Source organism: Cebidichthys violaceus, unplaced genomic scaffold, assembly GCF_023349555.1.
Source record: "Cebidichthys violaceus isolate CVI_PGR_0920_01 unplaced genomic scaffold, fCebVio1.0.p SCAF_177, whole genome shotgun sequence".
Classification (NCBI taxonomy): Eukaryota; Metazoa; Chordata; class Actinopteri; order Perciformes; family Stichaeidae; genus Cebidichthys; species Cebidichthys violaceus.
Window position 1 is genome coordinate 138,650 of NW_027176348.1, and position 18,084 is coordinate 156,733.

Here is an 18,084-nt window from a genome sequence, read left to right on the forward strand (position 1 = left end):
AAAACAAGCGTTCCCCTGCAGCCTGACTATGACCCGCCCCCGCGAACCAGAAACAGAAGATAGTCTGACGGATAGCGCAGAAGAAAGCCAGGCTGGAGCTGCCCCGGGAAGTCGGAAGTCTGCAAGAGTCAACGCAGAACAACGCCATTTCACCACCAGTTAAGGGAGCAGCAAACTGACGCTACAGGTATGCCGTGTTTGTCGGCGATATGTTGTTTATTTCTTGTCGAGGGGCCGCTCATCTCATCTTAGCACAGCTAAGCTCTTTACCCGGGCCTGGGAACGGCCCTCAGGACTTGAACGGAAGAATGAAGCAGCAGACCGGGTCAGAGATTTCAGGAGAGAGGGAGGCTGGGTCAAGACGAGGCCCGTGGGGGGGCAGACGTCCACGCCTCCATATACGGGCTGCGTGTTTGTGAAAGAAATACACTCGGGTATTTCGTTAACGTTTATGCTGGTCGGTTTCACCCCTGAACACTTCCTCTGTAACGTTACTCGTAATTGGTTTGGTGGGCGAACGGTAGTACGTGGCGAACGTTAGTTGGCTAGCTTCTACGTTAGCTAGCTCATTCATAACGCTGAGCTCGAGCCACTCTGAGACTAACTTGGGAGGCGAGAAGCCTTTTTTCCCTGTACAGATATACATCGTTAACAAGAACTATTGTAGCAACTAGGTTAACGTCACTTGTACCGTTAGCTAGTCGTTCCACGGTTTTTTTTGCTAGTCATGTCGGTGAAGTGAGCCTGTCGTCGACATGTGTGCCTCTTGTTTCGCTTTCATGGTTTATTTGATTGTAACGTTAATGTGTGATTTGAGAGTTAGCCGGGCTAACTTAAGCAAGGCAGATTAACGCTGTAGCTCGTGCTAGATCAGATCTGCTGTATCTGTGATTGCAGGCTGGGATCACCAAGCAGTCTTTTCTTGGTGTAAGAACAGCTGCCATTACGTATCTTGGTCCAATAGTGTGCACAAGGCCGGCGATTAGACATGACTGAGCATGCTGGGACATTTGGTACCATTGTGGAACTGCCCGTGTTGAATTTTCAGGAGGCTTCCTGGACATCAAAGACAAGTCGCGGTGTTATTTATGGTACTTAAAATTAAATAAATGAAACTTGCGTTGCTTACCTGGTGACTAAATATATGACCGTCACACTGTGTCCGAATCTGTCAAAGCACCCCATGACCCCACTTTTAGAAACTTTGGCTTAAGAGTCCATCAAGTTATTCCTGAGCTTCTCCTGGTGTCAGTTCGGTCTTGTTGGTATCTTTGTCGATTTCCATGAGGTCTATCTGTAGATAAGCTCTTATCTAGGGTGTCTTGGTTGGACTTGATTCTATATGTGCCACACCTGACCAGGAAGACCAGACGAGTTTTCCTCACTATAATCGGATGCCCCACTGTGTACTTTGCTACTTTCTTAGTTTATTACTGTAATACTGATAATGGTAAAGTATTACGTTGTCATCCTTACAGCCTAACTATTCAGACAGACTCATCTCCCAATTCTCTCACCCATTGCTCTAAACTAGATTGTTATATAAACTTTAGAGATAAATTGTGCTGTTATCTAAAATGTGTTTATTACACACATGGCCTTTACACTTGCAGAGCAGATACAGTTTTTTTTGTAAACAAATTATTATTTGATAGGACATTTTGCAAAGCACTAGCACCATCATAGTCTTGAGTGTAGAGCGCTGCGTGGACTTGTTCTCAAGTACTGTCTGGACTGCTTTTTTTGGGATCCGATAGTTATCAGGAGTTCTGATTCGAGGACAGAGACCTCGTCTGCCAAATCAGGAGGCTTGGCCAGCCAAGTGGCTAGATTCCGGGGAGCCACCAGCCCGAGAGGGCTTTGTCCTCGAGGCTCATTCTGATGCTGGGACAGGGCTCCGGCTGCACAAGGAAACTCTTGCACCTTCCACTCTGAGGCCCAGGACCGAAGAGAAAGCAAGCAAGCAAGCAGGCTTCAAAACGTTTACGCCACTTACTCCACCCACACTTAATGTGTCAAGAAGCGATGGTGCTTTAAGAATCGTTTCGCAGCTTCATTTGGTCGGACATGGGTGTTTCCTGGAACATACAATGAATGTGACGTAACAAAGAATTTCCTGATTCAGTAGCCACTGAAAGGCAGCAGTTAAAACCGTGTTACCCAGTTCACCCGTGGTGTGGATGAAGTGTTCTATGGCTTCTTTTATATCTTTGGTCTTACTTTATAACACTTTGGCCTAGTTGATTCATTTCTGCGTTTTTGACACATTTTAGTCTCACTCTCCAGGCCGCTGAAAGGCCTTTTTGTTCTTGGCATGCGGCTGATCGGCCTTAGTGTGCGCTTTCTGTGTTGTCATTGTAATACGACACATTTTCCAGCCAAGTAACGGGTAAAAAAAACTGCAGAAGAAAAACGAAATAATAAATCAAAGTCCAATATTTTGATCATGGTATATGTTTCGCCTCTGTGCTCAGTTTCCCACTGTGCCTTATAAGCCAACTGCTACATGCCGAGTCACATACTTTAGTATGAGTTTACCCCCGGCTGTAGCCTATGGGGTGTGAAGGAATGCGTGTTCTTTGATACAGAGGCCATGCAAACACCTCGGAGCATTGAATGTATAACGCAAGAACATTCAATAAACCAGTAATGTGAATAAAATGTGTCAAATATTAAAGATGGAAAACAGGCCTGGTGCAACAGGGTCAACATTACACTACAAGACTAAGTCTGTCAGTCCTCAGGAAGCCCCGCAGTGGAAAGTTATTCTTAAATGTATTATCATGGGTAATCTGCTTAATCCAAATGTCTAAAGAGGTCTGGTCTACGGCGCTGACTCCTACACTATGTTACTGCCACAGATCCTAGGTATAGGATGGGACTGTGCAGCACTTCAGGTCACTGGTACTGTCGACAGCACAGCGCTGCCGTCGTAACCCAGGGCTGAAATTGTCCCAGTTTTTCCAAAAAAAACCCGGTGCTTTTTGTTTTTTTGTAATAAGTGCATAAGTTTGCTCAAGGCATTGCTTGTTTGTAAGTTTGCAAGACGTACTCTCCAGATGCACTACTGTTTGGAAAGAGATGTGTTTATTTTACGAGAATTCTTGGCTCCATTGTTGACTTTGTCTCTTCAAACATCGCAGCACCACCGTGGTGATTTTTGATATGGCCCAGTGAAAAAGATGGGGCACACCGGTGGAACATCAAGAGACCTGACGGCTCCCTGTTTGGACATTTTTAGCAGTGTTGGAATAACTTCATTATAAAATATTCATTCATTTATATACCTATGCAGTCCACTTTATTTTTAGCAGCTAGCTCATTTACACCAGGAAATGACAACAATGCTGACAGTTGGTTTGGTTTCTAATGATTCACTGTGTCTCTTACTTTCTTACTGCGTAGCATTGAAGAGACAAAAATGAGCTTTGGTCGATGCTAATTTGATTAAGTCTCAGGACCTCTTGACTCTGTTTGCTTGCAATAGAAGAAGAACCCCCCCCCCCCCCAGGCAGGGGGTTAAACTGCAGCTGCAGCAGACCTCATCGGGTGACACTTACATGTGTATTTTTGCCTCTTGCAAATCCATCTTATGAGTTTCAAATACCACCATATCGTCTCTGTGGGGGCTTAAGGAGGGAAGTGAAGTAATGCAGGCGGTCTTTTTCAGCTAGTTGTCTCTCTGATGTTGTTGACCTATATTGTCCTCCTGTTAAACCACGAGTGAAGTTTTCTATCTGGCTCTCACCAAGCTGTGTGTCGAGTACGTATAAGCCTTATTGTACATGAATCCATATACAGATGGGGTAATTTAAGCTGTGTCGCTGGGGTGGCGTTATCTAATTGGATGGTGTCACTAAGAGAGGACGGGGTGTCGGTGAGAGTCCTCTCATTCACACCATTAGTGGACTAACGCCTCCACCTCTCATATGTCAGACTTTCACCAGTTCATCCATAGCAAATCACAGATTAGTTTTCATTCACTCTTTGACATGTTATGTTCTTGTGATCTATGGATTTTAGCAGCCGTTGCCACTTGCCTCTGTTGGCAGAAAGCCATTACCTTAATGTTATACATGAAATATGTGGAAAATATTGGCAGATGCCAGACTGTGTTAACTGTTTGCTAAGTGGCCTACATTTTTTTTTTCTTCTTCTCCTTCTCTTCAGAATGGCGATGGATATCTACGACTCTCAGTACCTGCTGATCCTGGCCCCTTCCCTGGTCATTGCCCTCATGTTCCTCTTCTTCTGGCTCTTCATGAAGGAAACCTCCTACGATGAGGTCCTGGCCAGGCAGAAACGCGACCTCAAGCTACCGCCATCCAAGCCGGAAACCCGGAAGAAGAACGAAAAGAAGAAGAGCAAGAAGAAGGAGAGTGCCGGCGGAGGTGGCGGCGGAGGTGGAGGAGAGTCGGAAGAGGATCTTCGCGATTTTGATGTTGCTGATGGTGCCAACAGCTCCACTCCGGAGGTAGAGGAGGAACCCGCACCAGTGGCTACACCAGATCCTGCTCCACCGTCACCAAGTCCCAATGTGCCTGTTTCAGTGTCACCCGAGGCACCTACTGGTCTGAGGGAGAGGAAGAAGAAGGAGAAAAAGGCTGCCAGGGCTGCAGCAGCTGCTGCTGCCGCCGCCGCCGCTGCAGCAGCAGCAGCAGCAGCAGCTCCTTCTGAGGAGCCTGAAGTGAACGGCTCACAGCCGGTCAGTCGCAAAGCAGAGCAACCTCCCTCCCCTCAGCTTGAGGTCCAGGTCCAGGTCCAAGCCGCTCAGGCTCCTGTTCAGGCTCAGACACCTCCCCAGATCTCTGGGAAGAAAAGGGAGAAGAAGAAACAAAAAACAGAGCCTGGTGAGTAGCTAATAGTGCAGTTAGAAGTGGGTGTGCCATCTTTTCCATGAGAAACTAACAATTCAATGAATTACTCCTAAGTTACAGTGAATGACCAGCAGCCAGAGGTCATAGCTGAGCAGCATCCGGCTCCAGTCAAGAAGGAGGCTCCTATTGTGTCTGAAACCAGAGTTGTGGACGGTGCAACCCCAGCGGCTACCAGTGGCAAGAAGAAGAACTCTGCCAAGAAGCAGAAGACCGAGCATACTAATGGTGATGCAGCGGTCCCACATGCTAGATTCTATTTCACTTTGTTTTTTAAATATGAGGACTTACACACAAAGCTAAGCCTAAACTTGTCACCTTGTTAATCCAGTAGATGAAGCCCATGTTGACAACGCAACTCCTGCCAACCACCAAGCGGGCCACAACGACGATGCGCCATCCAAAGGGAGCGGCAAGAAGCAGAAGAATGAGACTGACAAAGGCAAGAAAACAAACAAGTCTAAACCAGTATTTGGTTCTTTTTTTTTTTTTATATATAACAATGTGCTAAATTGCATTCCTATCTTGCGTGTTTTAACAGAGCACACGGAGGTGAAGCTGAAGGAGCTGCTGTCTGGTCTGTCCAGCCTGCCTCTGTCGGAGGCCGAGGCCGTCAGTGTGATGGTTCTCCTCCGGGAGAAGAGTCCCAATGCCTTGGATGCCTGGCACAAAGTGAGACATTAACACGTGTCACATTTGAATGTGGTGTTGTGACATATTGCACTGTTTCCATTGGTGCAGAAAGACTTGATATTTGTAAAGGTTTAACGTTGTGCGTCTCGCCACCAGTCTGCAGCTAGGCCTGACCCAGCAGCACAGGAACGAGAGAGACTTCTTACAACTCTGCAGGAGGAGGGCTCCATTGCAAAGGATAAAGTGAAACAGCTTAGCCAGGTCTGGATTCCTGTGTTCTACTTAATGCAGTACTCGATGTGATAAATGATTATACGTTTGTGTAGAGTAATTCCATTTGTTTCAGTGCAGGGCTTCATGTGCCGTCTTACGTCTGTGCTTTTTTAGGAGCTTCAGGTGGAGAAGCAGAAGACCGGCCGGGTGGAGGCCGTGATGAGAGAGCAACGTGCCGCCATGGAGAAAGAACTGGGCAGCATGCAAGGCAAAGCACAGGGCAGCTACCAGGATCTTCAGACCATGCAGATAAAGGTTCGCGACGCTACAGCTATTACGTCATATTAGACGACACTCTTATTATCGGTACCGTGAAGGAACCCGGACCTCTTTTGGCGTTCTTCTCGAGGCTTAAACCTCCTTGTTTGTGTGTAGTTCCAGCAGGTGAGGGAGCAGCTGGAGAGCCAGATCACTCGGCTGCAGCAGGAGAACGGCATCCTGAGGGACGCGGTCAGCTCTGCCACCAACCAGATGGAGAGCAAGTCAGTGTTGCACTACAATAGACAATACCCTACTGGTCATGCCCTCTAGAGACGTCATCAATGTCTCCACTGGTGAAACGGTCCTAGTGATTCATCGTCTTTGCTTTTTAGCTCAGATCTGAACATTATCCTCCGTCTCTTCTGCCTGTGTTGCTCCCATTAAGAGATTGCATATGAAATGCCCCATACAGGCTATTTGTAGTTTAATTCATCAACAACATCCCACAATAGTGCCCCCCCCCCCCATTAACCACTTTCACATCACTCATTGGTGCTTGTGTGCGTGTCTTCCTCGATAGGAATTCAGCAGAGCTGAACAAGCTGCGTTCTGAGTACAGCGGTCTGATGAAAGAGCTGGCAGACAACAACAGCAAGCTGCAGCAGGAGGAGCACCAGAGGAAGTCGCTGGAGGTCAACTACAAGCAGAATGTGTCCCAGCTGGAGGTACACTAATCCAGATGCACAATGTGTTTATTTAGCCCGCGCTTCGGTTTCCCCAGCCGAGAGATGAAAATGAACCGAGCTGTGCAAAACCCGGGTCGTGCCGCGCGGCTTCAGATCTGGTTGGCCGGGTGTGGAAGCATTACCAAGGAAATGGGAGGAGGGTGTCGTTGAAATCCTGGGGTGGGAGGTGTGTGGGAAACAAGAACCTGGGTAGGGAGGATTGTGTTGGCTTGGGAAGCTAGAACCTTTGAGGCTTTTGTGCTGCGTATAAACACTTTCCTGTGAGACACCGAGATTGGCCTTTCCTGTCTTTTCATTGTCCACAATCAAAGACGGAAGTTTAGGTTGCTGGCTTTACACAGAAGAGTCTCGGCAAAGAACCTGGGAGCCATGCCAAGAGTTGATATTTTTCTTTATTGCACAAACTACAAAATACAATCCTAACGTGGACATGCTTTGTAATTTGGACTTACCCGTAACTTAGTTTGGCAGATCCAAAGTTGTGTTTGAATTGTCGAGGAAAAAGAGACAGATGGCCTTAATGCAAATCAACCCGTGAGAGGGAAGAAGATTGGGTGTCATTTGTTAGTTTACCTGGTGCTGTGTGGCGGTACAGCACTTGTCTATTTATAATTTGTTGGAGAATAGTGATCGTCAAATTGGACGTATCTCTCTGTCCTCAGGCCCAACTGCAGGATGCTAAGCGACGTTGGGAAGAACTGCAGAATTTCCTCCACAATGTCAATGCTGAGAGAGAGAAGCTCCAGGCCTCAAATAAAGGTGATAAAATACATCACACACACAACAAAATGTGATCCTATAACTTAATATTTCGACTGTATTGAAGTGAATCGACGGGCTACTTTCAGCAGCTGATTGTGTGTGTGTGTGTGTGTGTGTGTGTGTGTGTGTGTGTGTGTGTGTGTGTGTGTGTGTGTGTGTGTGTGTGTGTGTGTGTGTGTGTGTGTGTGTGTGTGTGTGTGTGTGTGTGTGTGTCTCTCTCTCTCTGCAGAGCTTCACGGCCAGCTTTTGTCAGTGGAGACTGAGATGAACAACAAGAACAAGGAGATCCAGACCCTACACAGCAATCTGACTGAAAACATGGTTTCCAAGGATCGGCTGGAGCAGAGAGTGATGGAGCTCATGGAGATGTCCCAGCACAGCATGCCTGATGACTTGCTGCAAGTCCGGGTTCAGGTGAGCCGCCGCAACATCCTACACGATGTTACAGTACGTCTTTGCTCGATGTGGATCCAATCATATATATATATGTGTGTGTGTGTGTGTTTAACAGGAGCTTATGAATGAAAACAAAGGTCTTCAGGTCCAGAGTGAGACCCTGCAAGTCCAAAATGAGACCCTGCAGGCCCAGATCTCTTCACAGGTATGTGGGTCAACCTCCTCTACCTGTGTTTAATGAGAAAAAGATGCCAGCCTGCTTTACAATATGCATGTAGGCTAACACGATTTTTTTTTTCCCCCTCATTTAGGTCACCCATGTCTCTCACATGGAGGAGCTTCAGAAGCTGTGAGAAACAACTTTTGATGTTTTCAGACATAGCGACTGCATTACGAGGTGGAAATGTTGTTCCCTTTCTCATGCGCTCTCCCACCCCCCCCCCCCCTCCCCCCCCCCGCTCTCTCCAGGTTGGCTGATAAGGAGTTGCAGAGAAAGAGCCTGGAGGATTCTCTAAACGCTGAGAGGAGCAGTGGAGCCGGTAGAGAAACCAACATGCAGGTATCATCGCTTCTACAGCTTCCTATACCAACACGCCATTTGGTTCATTAGTCTGCTGGAATTTAGTTAAACGTGTTCTAGGCCTCTCGTCGTGTTGAGAGGGAATGTGGATTGAAAGACCTCGTGCACCGTCCTGCTGAAAACGGGGCATGTTGGTGCACATTTGCAGATATTTTGAGTTCCAGTTATTTCACAGCTTTATAAACTTAAGACATGATTGATGAGCGCTGTGTCATTGCTCAAACTAAAGCGCTGTCGTCTCTCTTTCCCGTTTGTTCACCTGCAGGCCTTGCATAATGACAACATGTCCCTGAAGGCAGAGGTTCAGAATCTGCAGGCACAGATTTCTGATCAGGTTAGCCGTGTACCTTTTTTTTTTTTGTTGTTGTTTTTTTACCTTGTTTTTCCAGATATAAAAGGCTGGTATGCGTTTGTGCATTCTTTTGGTTGACACACCCTCTCTGTTTGACTCTCCCTGTGCAGACGGCCTCCCAACTGGCTTTGGACCAGTTCCAGAAGAGGTGTGTGTGTGTGTGTGTGTGTGTGTGTGTGTGTGTGTGTGTGTGTGGAACACTGGAACATATTTTGAATGCTTTTAGCTGGTTAGGCTTGTTAATAATAAGCCCTGCTAAATATATGAATTACTTTCTCAAACATTGCTTCCTACCCAGCGTCCGAGAGAAGGACGACAACATGAAAACCATAGAGGACCTGCTCGAGAAGGGGCTGATTGAGGTGGCCAACAAGGAAGAAGAGCTCAAGGTGTTTGCTTGCTCTTGCGCTGCCTCACACACACATTTTAACTGACATCAGCATGCTTTTAAGGGACTCTGCAGTAAACTTCTTGCCTTGTAATCACAAACCGTAATGGGCAAAAAAAAAAAATCTTTAAGTCATTTCTGTCCCTGATGCAGGCTGTGAGAGCAGAAAATGAGGCACTAAAAGAAGAAACAGAGGCCCTTAAGAGACAGACGGCAGAACAGGCGAGTTGTCTAAAATCTTCACTCCAAGGACTTTCTGTTTTTCTTCCCCAACTTATTCTGTACTCACTTCTTTTTCAATCGTCTTCTCCACTAATCGCAGGGATCATCGGAGTCCATAGTGGAAGAACTCCAGATAACGTAAGAGCAATCGGGTTGATATTTTTGGAATCGTGTCAATGTCAATAATCGTATGATCGCCCAACCACGACACACAAAGACACACAAAGACTCACTCTTCACTTTCGTTTCCTTCAGCGAGCGGCAGCAGCTTTGCCAACTAGCTGATTCATCTCAAGTCATAAGTACATGTTATGAGACCAATGGCCATTACTTACTCCACTGTAAGCGTCTCAAAACCAATTCCTCCTGACACTCCCTACACACACCCCTGATAGTAATTCTCCACGAGCTCGACAGGCTGGGTATCGTTCAACGGCCTCTTGCAGGGGATAGTGCTACATTAGTAACCGTCGGATTCTGTGTGACGTCAGACTGTTGTGTACGATGAACCGTTGCTCACTTTGCTTTCATAGGATCAGAGAGAAGGATGTGAAGCTAAAATCAATGGAGGAGAGTCTACAGACGGCACAGGACAGCAGCTCCACCAGAGAGAAGACCGTAGAGGTGGGGGTGTTCTGTGTTAATAAAGTACTGGTGTTGCATTTTGAAGCGTTTCTCTTGTTGTTCATGTTGTCCTACTTTTGAGCTCTTGTCTGAGATGGGGGTTTTTTTGTCTCTCAGGCTCTGGAGCAGCAGTTGGCTGCCCTGCAGGCGGAGATGGAGCAGCTGAGACAGAGGGAGGCGCCAGAAGAGCTGACCCGTTCTGGTGCCCAGCTCCAAGAACTCCAGGCTCAGTAAGTTAACCCCCCACCCCCCCACCCCCGCACTTCAACATGTAGTCCTCTAGCGTCGCCTCGCAAATCAGACTAACGATGAGCACGTCTGACCCACAGGCTAGCGGCGAAGGACCACGACATCCACATGCTGCAGGCTGAGCTGGAGGCAAGAACTAAGGAGCTGAGTGAGAAGGTGGAGCAGGTCCATCAACAGGTGGGGAACTCAGAACTGCTCACTCATTAGTAGAACAAGTAGAACAAGTAGAACACATTTAGTTGGAGGAAGTTTGGCTAGTGACTCAGAAAAGACCAAAGAGTTCATGATTGAATTGTTCTTAATTTTCCTCTTTTAATAATAAGTAATAGAGATAAAATCCTCTTTCATTCAGAGTTTTAATTGAGTCTTTTTCCCTCCAAACAGCAGTCTCACGCTGCAGTGCCAAGCCCAGAGCTCCTCACAGCGTGAGTAATGTTCCGATAACGTACATGTCTTCATCTTAAAGGCCCTTTTTTTAACTACACAAGAATCCATAAGGAGGTCTTTACGTATGTCCTTGTCGTCGCCCTTCAGGTTGTCGGAGAAGGAGAAGCAGGTCTCGGATCTGCAGGGTGAGCTGGCCGAGCTGAGCGACTCCCTGGAGCTTCATAGGAAGAAGAACAACGTAGGTTTCCTGCAGCGATTACCTGAACTGTACAACACCAGTAGCTGTATCACCCCCCCCCCCCTCCCTTTTGTGTGGTACCCCAAAACGCCCCCCCCCCCCCCTCCTCACACTGGAATCGCATCCATACTGTCTTTTTTTCTTCCACTTAGTCACAGTTTTGTTCATTTAATAACAAATGGAAAGCTTTCTATCGGTTGTATTCTCAACACGATTGTACACATTTGTACAGATTTGGATTGCTGAAGCTGAGCGTTGCGTAACAGGGCTTCTAGTCTACTCGTGATGCTCTCTATTGGCCTCGACTGTTTCGGCCGGCTTGTCGGTGCTCGTTGGTGATTCAGAGCATTAGAAACTCACCTACCTAAGCATATATATATATATATATATATATATATATATATATATATATATATATATATATATATATATATATATATATATATATATATATATATATATATATATATATATATATATATATATATATATATTTGGACTTTTTGTATCTGCCGTACATATCTTCAGACATTACCTCATTTTCAATAGAAAGTACTCCCAGAACATTGTTACGATGCATATCCTGCGTACTTGTGCATGTTGCTTTTACCCACACAAGGTGCGAGACCGGGACTCTCGAGGCTGGTAGCGTTGGTGAAAAGCCGAGTGCAGCGATCCTAACATGAGAAATGCGTCCGGGTTTTGCTGTGTTGCTTTACCAGTGTTGTGTGAAAGGGTCACTGAATGCATTTTTCCTGAGGCTGAACTGAAGGTAGTATCTCTCTGGAACTGACCGAAACAGGAGCTTCGGGAGAAAAACTGGAGTGCAATGGAAGCTCTGTCAGCCACCGAGTCCATGCTTCAAGGGAAACTCAGCAAAGCTGTCAAGGTTCGACACCCCCACCTCAGTCTCCTTCACTCTAGTTCCAATCTGATGCATCCCCCCCCCCAAAAAAAAAAAAAAATCTGTTTTTTTTGCCATAATTGACCCAGTGAGATTTATCTATTTTTTTTGCCACCATCCATAACAAAGCTGCATACTCATTTACCTCACTGTCCCCTCTGTTTGCCCTCAATTGGCTTTGTGTTGAGCTACTCTGTCCTCTTTTTTTAAATCTCAGGCTTTGTGAACTTAACACAGGTTCTCGGCTGTAAGCTCTGAAAAAAAAATAAAATATATATATATATATATATCGAAGATTTCCTACTGCCCAGAGCTCAGACTGATGCTAGGAAATGAGTGTGCAGTGACCTAGAGATCGTTCCACTAGATGTCATTAGATTGACATTCATGGTAATCATTTTTTTTTTTTTTTTGCCGCTTCCTGTCTTTCTGTCATGTGACTCATTTCTAGCATGTTTTTTTTTTTTTTTTTTCCCCTCATTCTGCTTTCTGACATCCGTGCCGTCAATATCACCAGTTAATCGGTCGATGAAAATCTGTTTTAATTCACTTTGATTTTAATGCGGTTTCTTCTTTTTGAAGGAAATGTGAACGTTCATAACAGTGGCCTTGTGTTCTTCTTCGACGCTCCGTACTCACGACTGAAAGCTCTTTTTGTAAGAAGCGTGACCTACGGCGTGTATCTTAGCTGTAGCTGCAGATCCCTTCATGTAGACACAGAGTGGGCTACCAGACAGCCCGTCTATTTACAGTTCTAGTGAGCGTATATATTTTTGCCGCCCCCCCCCCCCCCCACACACACACACACATTAGGGAAGGTACACGCTGAACCATCGGAGCAGCAGCTGCTCCTCTGCCATTTGAGTACAGTAGAAAGCACCTTCACAGAGCTGAGCCAGGGAGTTCCTTGGCAGCTGCCGCGTACTGTCAGCGTCACGCCGGCTGTATTCAACTCCATACAGTCGTGTCAGAGCTGCCTTTGACACGCCGCGTTAATGTGAGTGCTGGTTGGAGTGCCAGCTGGCTTGTGCTTGGCGTACGTTCTCCCTTCAGGCCTCGGAGTGACAGTGCACGACGCTCGCTTATTGTGGGAGGACTGATAGCTACCTTTTTTTTAATTTATTTTTTATTTATTGAAGACTTTCAAGGTTCTTTTTGTACAATTTCATGAAAGCAGATTGATGCATTTGTGGTTAAAGGAGGACTGAAGCGTGTGATGTGCTCTGAATCCGACGCTGCTGACACACGGGTGGAGGCGTGGCCTGTCGAACGACGCCGAGGGTTCTTCTCGGGGTAATCGAAAGTAGGAGTGAGACGGCGTTCGCCCTAATGCTGTAGAATTCTAATTTGGGATTACTGTTAAGTGAATCACTCCTGCGACATTTGATTGGAGCGCCTCGATGGATGAATATCATGGCGAGTAGAAGGGGGAAGAAGGAAGAGCGCTGGTCATGTCCGCTCTGACGACCGCCGGACCTCGTCTTTCGAAGAGACTCAACTATTTGAACGGTCGGTGCTCAATCTCTCCTCTCCTCTTCTCCCTCCTATCGCCTCGCAGGAGAACCAGACGGCGCTGGCGGCGTGTCAGGCCGAGTGTCGAGAGGTTCTGCACAGATCTCTGCCCCACGTGCCTCTGCCCAGCGAGCAGGTATGTTCTGTTTGAGCACCCCTCTTGCTCCGCGTTGCTTCTCACCCTGCGTCACGACGGCCCTCTTTACTCTTGATCTCTTCTTTTCACCAGAACCATCAGGAGTGGCTCCACAGATTCGAGGGGGCAGCAGCTGAATGCTCAGCTGCGCAATCCACCCCTGCATCAGGGGACTCTATGGTAAGTAAAGTGGAAATGTAAATCTTTCCTCTTGAACTGAAGAAATCTTTAGCAACAAATACTTCTCTCTCTGTCTCACTAGGGACTGGTTGAGAAGATGAAAGAAGCGGAGGAAACCCAAAGGATTCTACAGAAGGACTGTGAGACGTACAAGAAGGTGTTGGCGGAGACGGTGAGATGATGTTGTTTATTTTTTTAACATTTTGTGCTTCTAAAGCGGTGTCCGTTGCCAAAGCTGAGCTGTGGTTCCCGCTGCTTCCACAGGAGGGCATCCTGCAGCGCCTCCAGAACAGCGTGGAGCAGGAGGAGTCTCGCTGGAGGGGGAAGCTGGAGCTGTCGCAGGGAGAGCTCAAAGAGGTGCGTGTTCAGGTTCAGCAGGAATACCGGAACGCTGTGAATATTGCACAGTGAATGTGCTCAATTCATCGCTCTTCTGTCTCTTCCCTCAGATGAGCCTGAAAGTCACAGCTCTGGAGCAGGAGATTGAGAGACTAACTGATGGAGCAGAGTTGGAAAATGTCAGTCCACTTAAAACGCACATCTACATTTTTTTATATGCGTTATTTGTAACGTTTCTTTAAAAGAAAAAAACATCCACCGTTGCATATTGTAAGTGCAGCTGGACTTCCTGAACCTCGTGACGTGTTCCATCGAGGTCAAGGGAAAAAGCTTAACACGCTCGCATTTCTTCTGAGACTTATTGTAATTCAAACATTCGTCCCTTCTTTTTTTTTAACTCAGAACCTCTGTTGTTGCTTTGCAGCTTAGAAGAGAAAAGCAGCACTTGGAGTCCGAGTTGGAGAGAGCGGAGCGCGAGAGCGCCACCTATGTAACGGAAGTCAGAGAGGTGAGCAGAGACGCAACGACTCCTCCGCCTTTTTTTTTTTTGTTGTGTGATCCTCCGTCACGTCATAAGAGAAGGAGCTCTGTTGTGTTCGTGTTCATGCCGTGTTTTGTGACATCCTGTTTATTTGGGGCGTATGACATCCACACAACACGGACACACAGTCGGCTCCTGGTCATTTACAGCCGTGCACAACAGGGTCCTGTGCTTTATTTCTCACTACACGGCTCTGCTAAGCATTCCCTGCCTACACTGTGTGCTGGTCGTGACTCACAGACTCCCATTAAACACATAATCTCAAACTTAATTTCAGCTCAAAGATCTGTTGACTGAATTGCAGACCAGACTCGATGGCTCATACACAGAGGCTGTGAGACAGAATGAGGAGCTGACTTTGGTAAGCGTGGCTCCGCCTCCAGCTTTGAAACCTTTCCCTTACTGCACTCGACAGTGGCTCTGCACTGACTGCCGCGACACGGGGCGCTCCATCTTCTGCTCGTGCGGGTCATCGTCCGTAACCTCGGTGAACTCGCTCGACCCGTGACTTCCAAGAACATGTTCTTGTTTTAGGAGCCGGAAACACTTTGTGAAGAAGCAAACATCAGAGGTGGAGAGCGATGACTCGCACTCTGTTGTACTTACAAGACTAACTCTTCCTGCTCTACACTGACACTCCAATCCATCTCACTTTGACTCGTCAGGCGTCTAACAAATGGTCAACTTGCCTTCCTTCTGCGGAGTCCAAAAATAGGCTTCATTTATGCTGATCTTCTGCTTTCATTTGACTCCACACTATCAAACCTTCTTCAGCCTTCTCACAAACCCTGTCTGTCTGTCTGTCTGTCTGTCTGTCTGTCTGTCTGTCTGTCTGTCTGTCTCAGCGGGCTTTAATGTCGCTGGATAAATGTTCTGTGTTTTAGTGCTAGTAGTCTGTTTCTCAAACTGGACGCCACCTGCACCTCTTTATTATACAGCGCTATTCTTGGTTTGAACATTGTCCAAGTAGGTTAAATCAGTGCAAATGTTGAGCACTTTAATGTATGCATTTAAAGGGACAGTTCACCCCCAAATCAAAAGATAGACAGCAATGTGTCTGTCCTGAAATCATGACCCAGTCACTACCTTAGAACTTGTTGAAACTCACAATATGTATTTCTGATTTTGGGGCGACCTGTCGCTTTATTTTTGACAGAAGGCTCTGAATAGATGTTCTTTGTTCGTATGAACTGTATAATGGGATTCACGGGTGAGACTGGGAGGCTGTAATGTGCTGTAGAGCGTGTGCTAAGGGTCTTGTTTTGATTCCAGCTGAAAACCCAGCTCACCAAGACTCTGTCCAAGCTGGAGACGGAAGAGAGCGAGAGGCAGAAGGTGGCTGCTGACCTGTTTACGGTAAGAGCACTTTATTAAGCGGGTCCAACTCCAGGCCACGTTGGAAACAAAGGTCTCACGGTTGTCTGTGTGGTCCTGTTCCCAGGCCCAGCAGTCTCTTGATCTGATCCAGGGGGAGCTCTCAAAAGTGACGGACAACGCCGGCGACCTGATAGAGAACAGCAGCCTGTCGTCACAGAGGGTAAGAGCCGGGGGGGGGGGGGTGTAGTAACAGTTGGTGGTGTACGTCTTTGCATGTATGGGTAGTAAGGGGGTCACACTGAGCCCTAAACCCGCTGTTTTGTCTCTTGACAGGAAGAGATTGACAGAAAGGAGAAGATGGCTGCGGGACTGAACCAGACGTTCAAAGAGCTGCAGCAGCTGCTACAAGGTGCCAGCCGGCAACTCGCCAAGAGACAGGAAGAGGTCTGTTAACCGCAGCCCAATAGAAACATTACGTCGTAAGCTTTCCACTCCACAACAGTGTATCTGAACAATGTATGCATGTTGTGCTTCCCTCCAGGAGGCTGACCTGCCCAAGGTATAGTGAGAGGAGGACAGACAGCCACGCAGCCACCCTGACTGCACTACAGAGACCACCTTTTGACCTTTTGGGTCTCATCACTACCACCGTCACACATACCGTCGCACCCAGCCGTCCCCCTTTTTCCCCCCCTACCCCACCCTCCTTCACCCTCCACCTGTACTAGAGGCAGCCGCCGGCTGACTCTGGCCGAGGCTCTGGCAAAACCCACTCGCCGTCTCATTGTTGGCCGTAAGGGAGCGCGTAGAGGTTACTGTTAATTCCAAACACTCCAGACACCGTACCAAAACACACTACTCCACTCCCACCACATTCCTCTTTTTCAGCAGCATCGCCAGTTCATTTTTACTCTTAACTTAAAAGTGACATCCGATTTATATTTTTAAACTGTGTGGCAACCATTCCTCTGTTTAAAAACACCTCTTTGTTTCACAATGACCTCCTTTTTGAATACTACAGTAGTATTTGTTGTGATTTGTCAAGAGAGGGCAGTGATACAAATTTCCAACTTGTTGAAACAAACTTTGGGGTTTCAGTTTTTTTTTTTTTTTTTTTTTTTCTTAACTTAAAGGTATGTATTGTTTAAATGTATCAGTTAGGACCTGCTGAAATACACTATGTTGTTGCTCTGTTTGCTTCCTGACCAGAACAGTGGATCATTGTGCATTCATGAATCCATAGCTCCATGCATACCTTGGCTCAGTGTTGGGTGGGAGAAGGGAGATTTAAAAAAAAAAAAAAAAAGGGGGGTCTCGGCATATCAGACGGGTCACTACGTGACTAACTATGGAGATGCATGGACATGTTGTAGTCGGGTTTGTACTGCAGCTCCAGAGAGAAGTGAGCCTGTGACCCATGGCTGTGAAAAAGAGAAGGCCGGGGTCAACAGTGTAGAGGTTTTTAAATCCTTCTGCAACTACTCTAGGAATAAGCGTCCCATATCATTTGTAATCGACACTCGCTATATTGTTGCTAAGTTCATTAACACTGAAGATTTTTGTTCTTTTTGTAACCGGCGATGTTAATAAAAGGGATGCTTGATGAGTCTGACCGGCATATCCTGTGTTTTTAATCTTGCTCCTCCACTGCACTTCTCTCTCCTCACCACTGCGGGGCAGCATGCAACCTCAGTTGACACTTCACACTGATTTTGATTCATAACCTTGGAAAAGCCTGAACGTGCACAGGAAAATTACAAACCACATTGTCTTGTAGTGTTATTTCAGGTAAGTGGTTTGTATAACGGGCAAGAAGGTGACGCGCTGTGCGTCCTGAATCATGGAAACGTTTGGGGTGTGACCGGTTTCCTGCGATGGTAGCAAGCTGTATAATCCCTCAGAACAGGAGACTCGGCTTGTTTTCTCAGCTTTACAGAAAATACTTCCCATCAGTAAGGAGACATAAAAGGAAGTTTCAGCTGGGAGCTGAAAATCAAAAGCTTACCAAGAACAATGCGTGCCACTTGTTTCTGGTCACTTGTTGATGCTGCGAGTGGCTGAGTGTGAAAGTGTATTGTAAACCCAGATGTGCCACGGGTGAGATTTTTCCCCTTCCCTTCACCACTACCAGCTGTCTGTGTTATTGAAAGGATAAACACAGGTACTGTATGAGTGGCCGTAGCTTGACTTTGGGTGTCTTTACAGAAAGATCTTGCTCTCATCTTCCACA

At 46.8% G+C, this 18,084-nt stretch overlaps 1 protein-coding gene across 6 annotated transcripts; it reads left to right on the plus strand.

The window, feature by feature from the left end:
- Window positions 1-52: 52 nt before the first annotated feature.
- Window positions 53-17,466, plus strand: ktn1 (kinectin 1). Of its 6 annotated transcripts, none has more exons than XM_068712842.1 (36): window positions 54-187; window positions 4,171-4,850; window positions 4,932-5,102; window positions 5,206-5,316; window positions 5,416-5,546; window positions 5,664-5,768; window positions 5,895-6,035; window positions 6,156-6,262; window positions 6,562-6,706; window positions 7,390-7,486; window positions 7,719-7,903; window positions 8,001-8,090; window positions 8,197-8,234; window positions 8,354-8,444; window positions 8,731-8,799; window positions 8,928-8,965; window positions 9,116-9,206; window positions 9,359-9,427; window positions 9,528-9,565; window positions 9,961-10,051; window positions 10,169-10,281; window positions 10,381-10,477; window positions 10,685-10,725; window positions 10,835-10,925; window positions 11,728-11,814; window positions 13,388-13,477; window positions 13,571-13,657; window positions 13,740-13,829; window positions 13,922-14,014; window positions 14,107-14,175; window positions 14,421-14,504; window positions 14,815-14,898; window positions 15,810-15,893; window positions 15,979-16,074; window positions 16,188-16,298; window positions 16,396-17,466. In XM_068712842.1, the coding sequence occupies exons 2-36, from the start codon at window positions 4,172-4,174 to the stop codon at window positions 16,417-16,419; spliced, it is 3,828 nt and encodes a 1,275-aa protein (XP_068568943.1). In that variant the 5' UTR covers window positions 54-187; window position 4,171; the 3' UTR covers window positions 16,420-17,466. The 6 variants fall into 6 exon arrangements, with proteins under 6 accessions (XP_068568947.1, XP_068568943.1, XP_068568945.1 ...); XM_068712844.1 differs by having other exon boundaries at window positions 10,688-10,725; XM_068712843.1 differs by having other exon boundaries at window positions 5,209-5,316.
- The last annotated feature ends 618 nt before the right edge of the window (window positions 17,467-18,084 follow it).

Excerpts from the sequence above, each read along its gene's own strand:
- ktn1 (XM_068712842.1), top strand. The coding sequence starts at position 4,172 with ATGGCGATGGATATCTACGACTCTCAGTACCTGCTGATCCTGGCCCCT. Across the intron at positions 9,207-9,358 it reads ACAAGGAAGAAGAGCTCAAG|GCTGTGAGAGCAGAAAATGA; the intron begins GTGTTTGCTTGC and ends TCCCTGATGCAG. Across the intron at positions 16,075-16,187 it reads GCAGCCTGTCGTCACAGAGG|GAAGAGATTGACAGAAAGGA; the intron begins GTAAGAGCCGGG and ends GTCTCTTGACAG.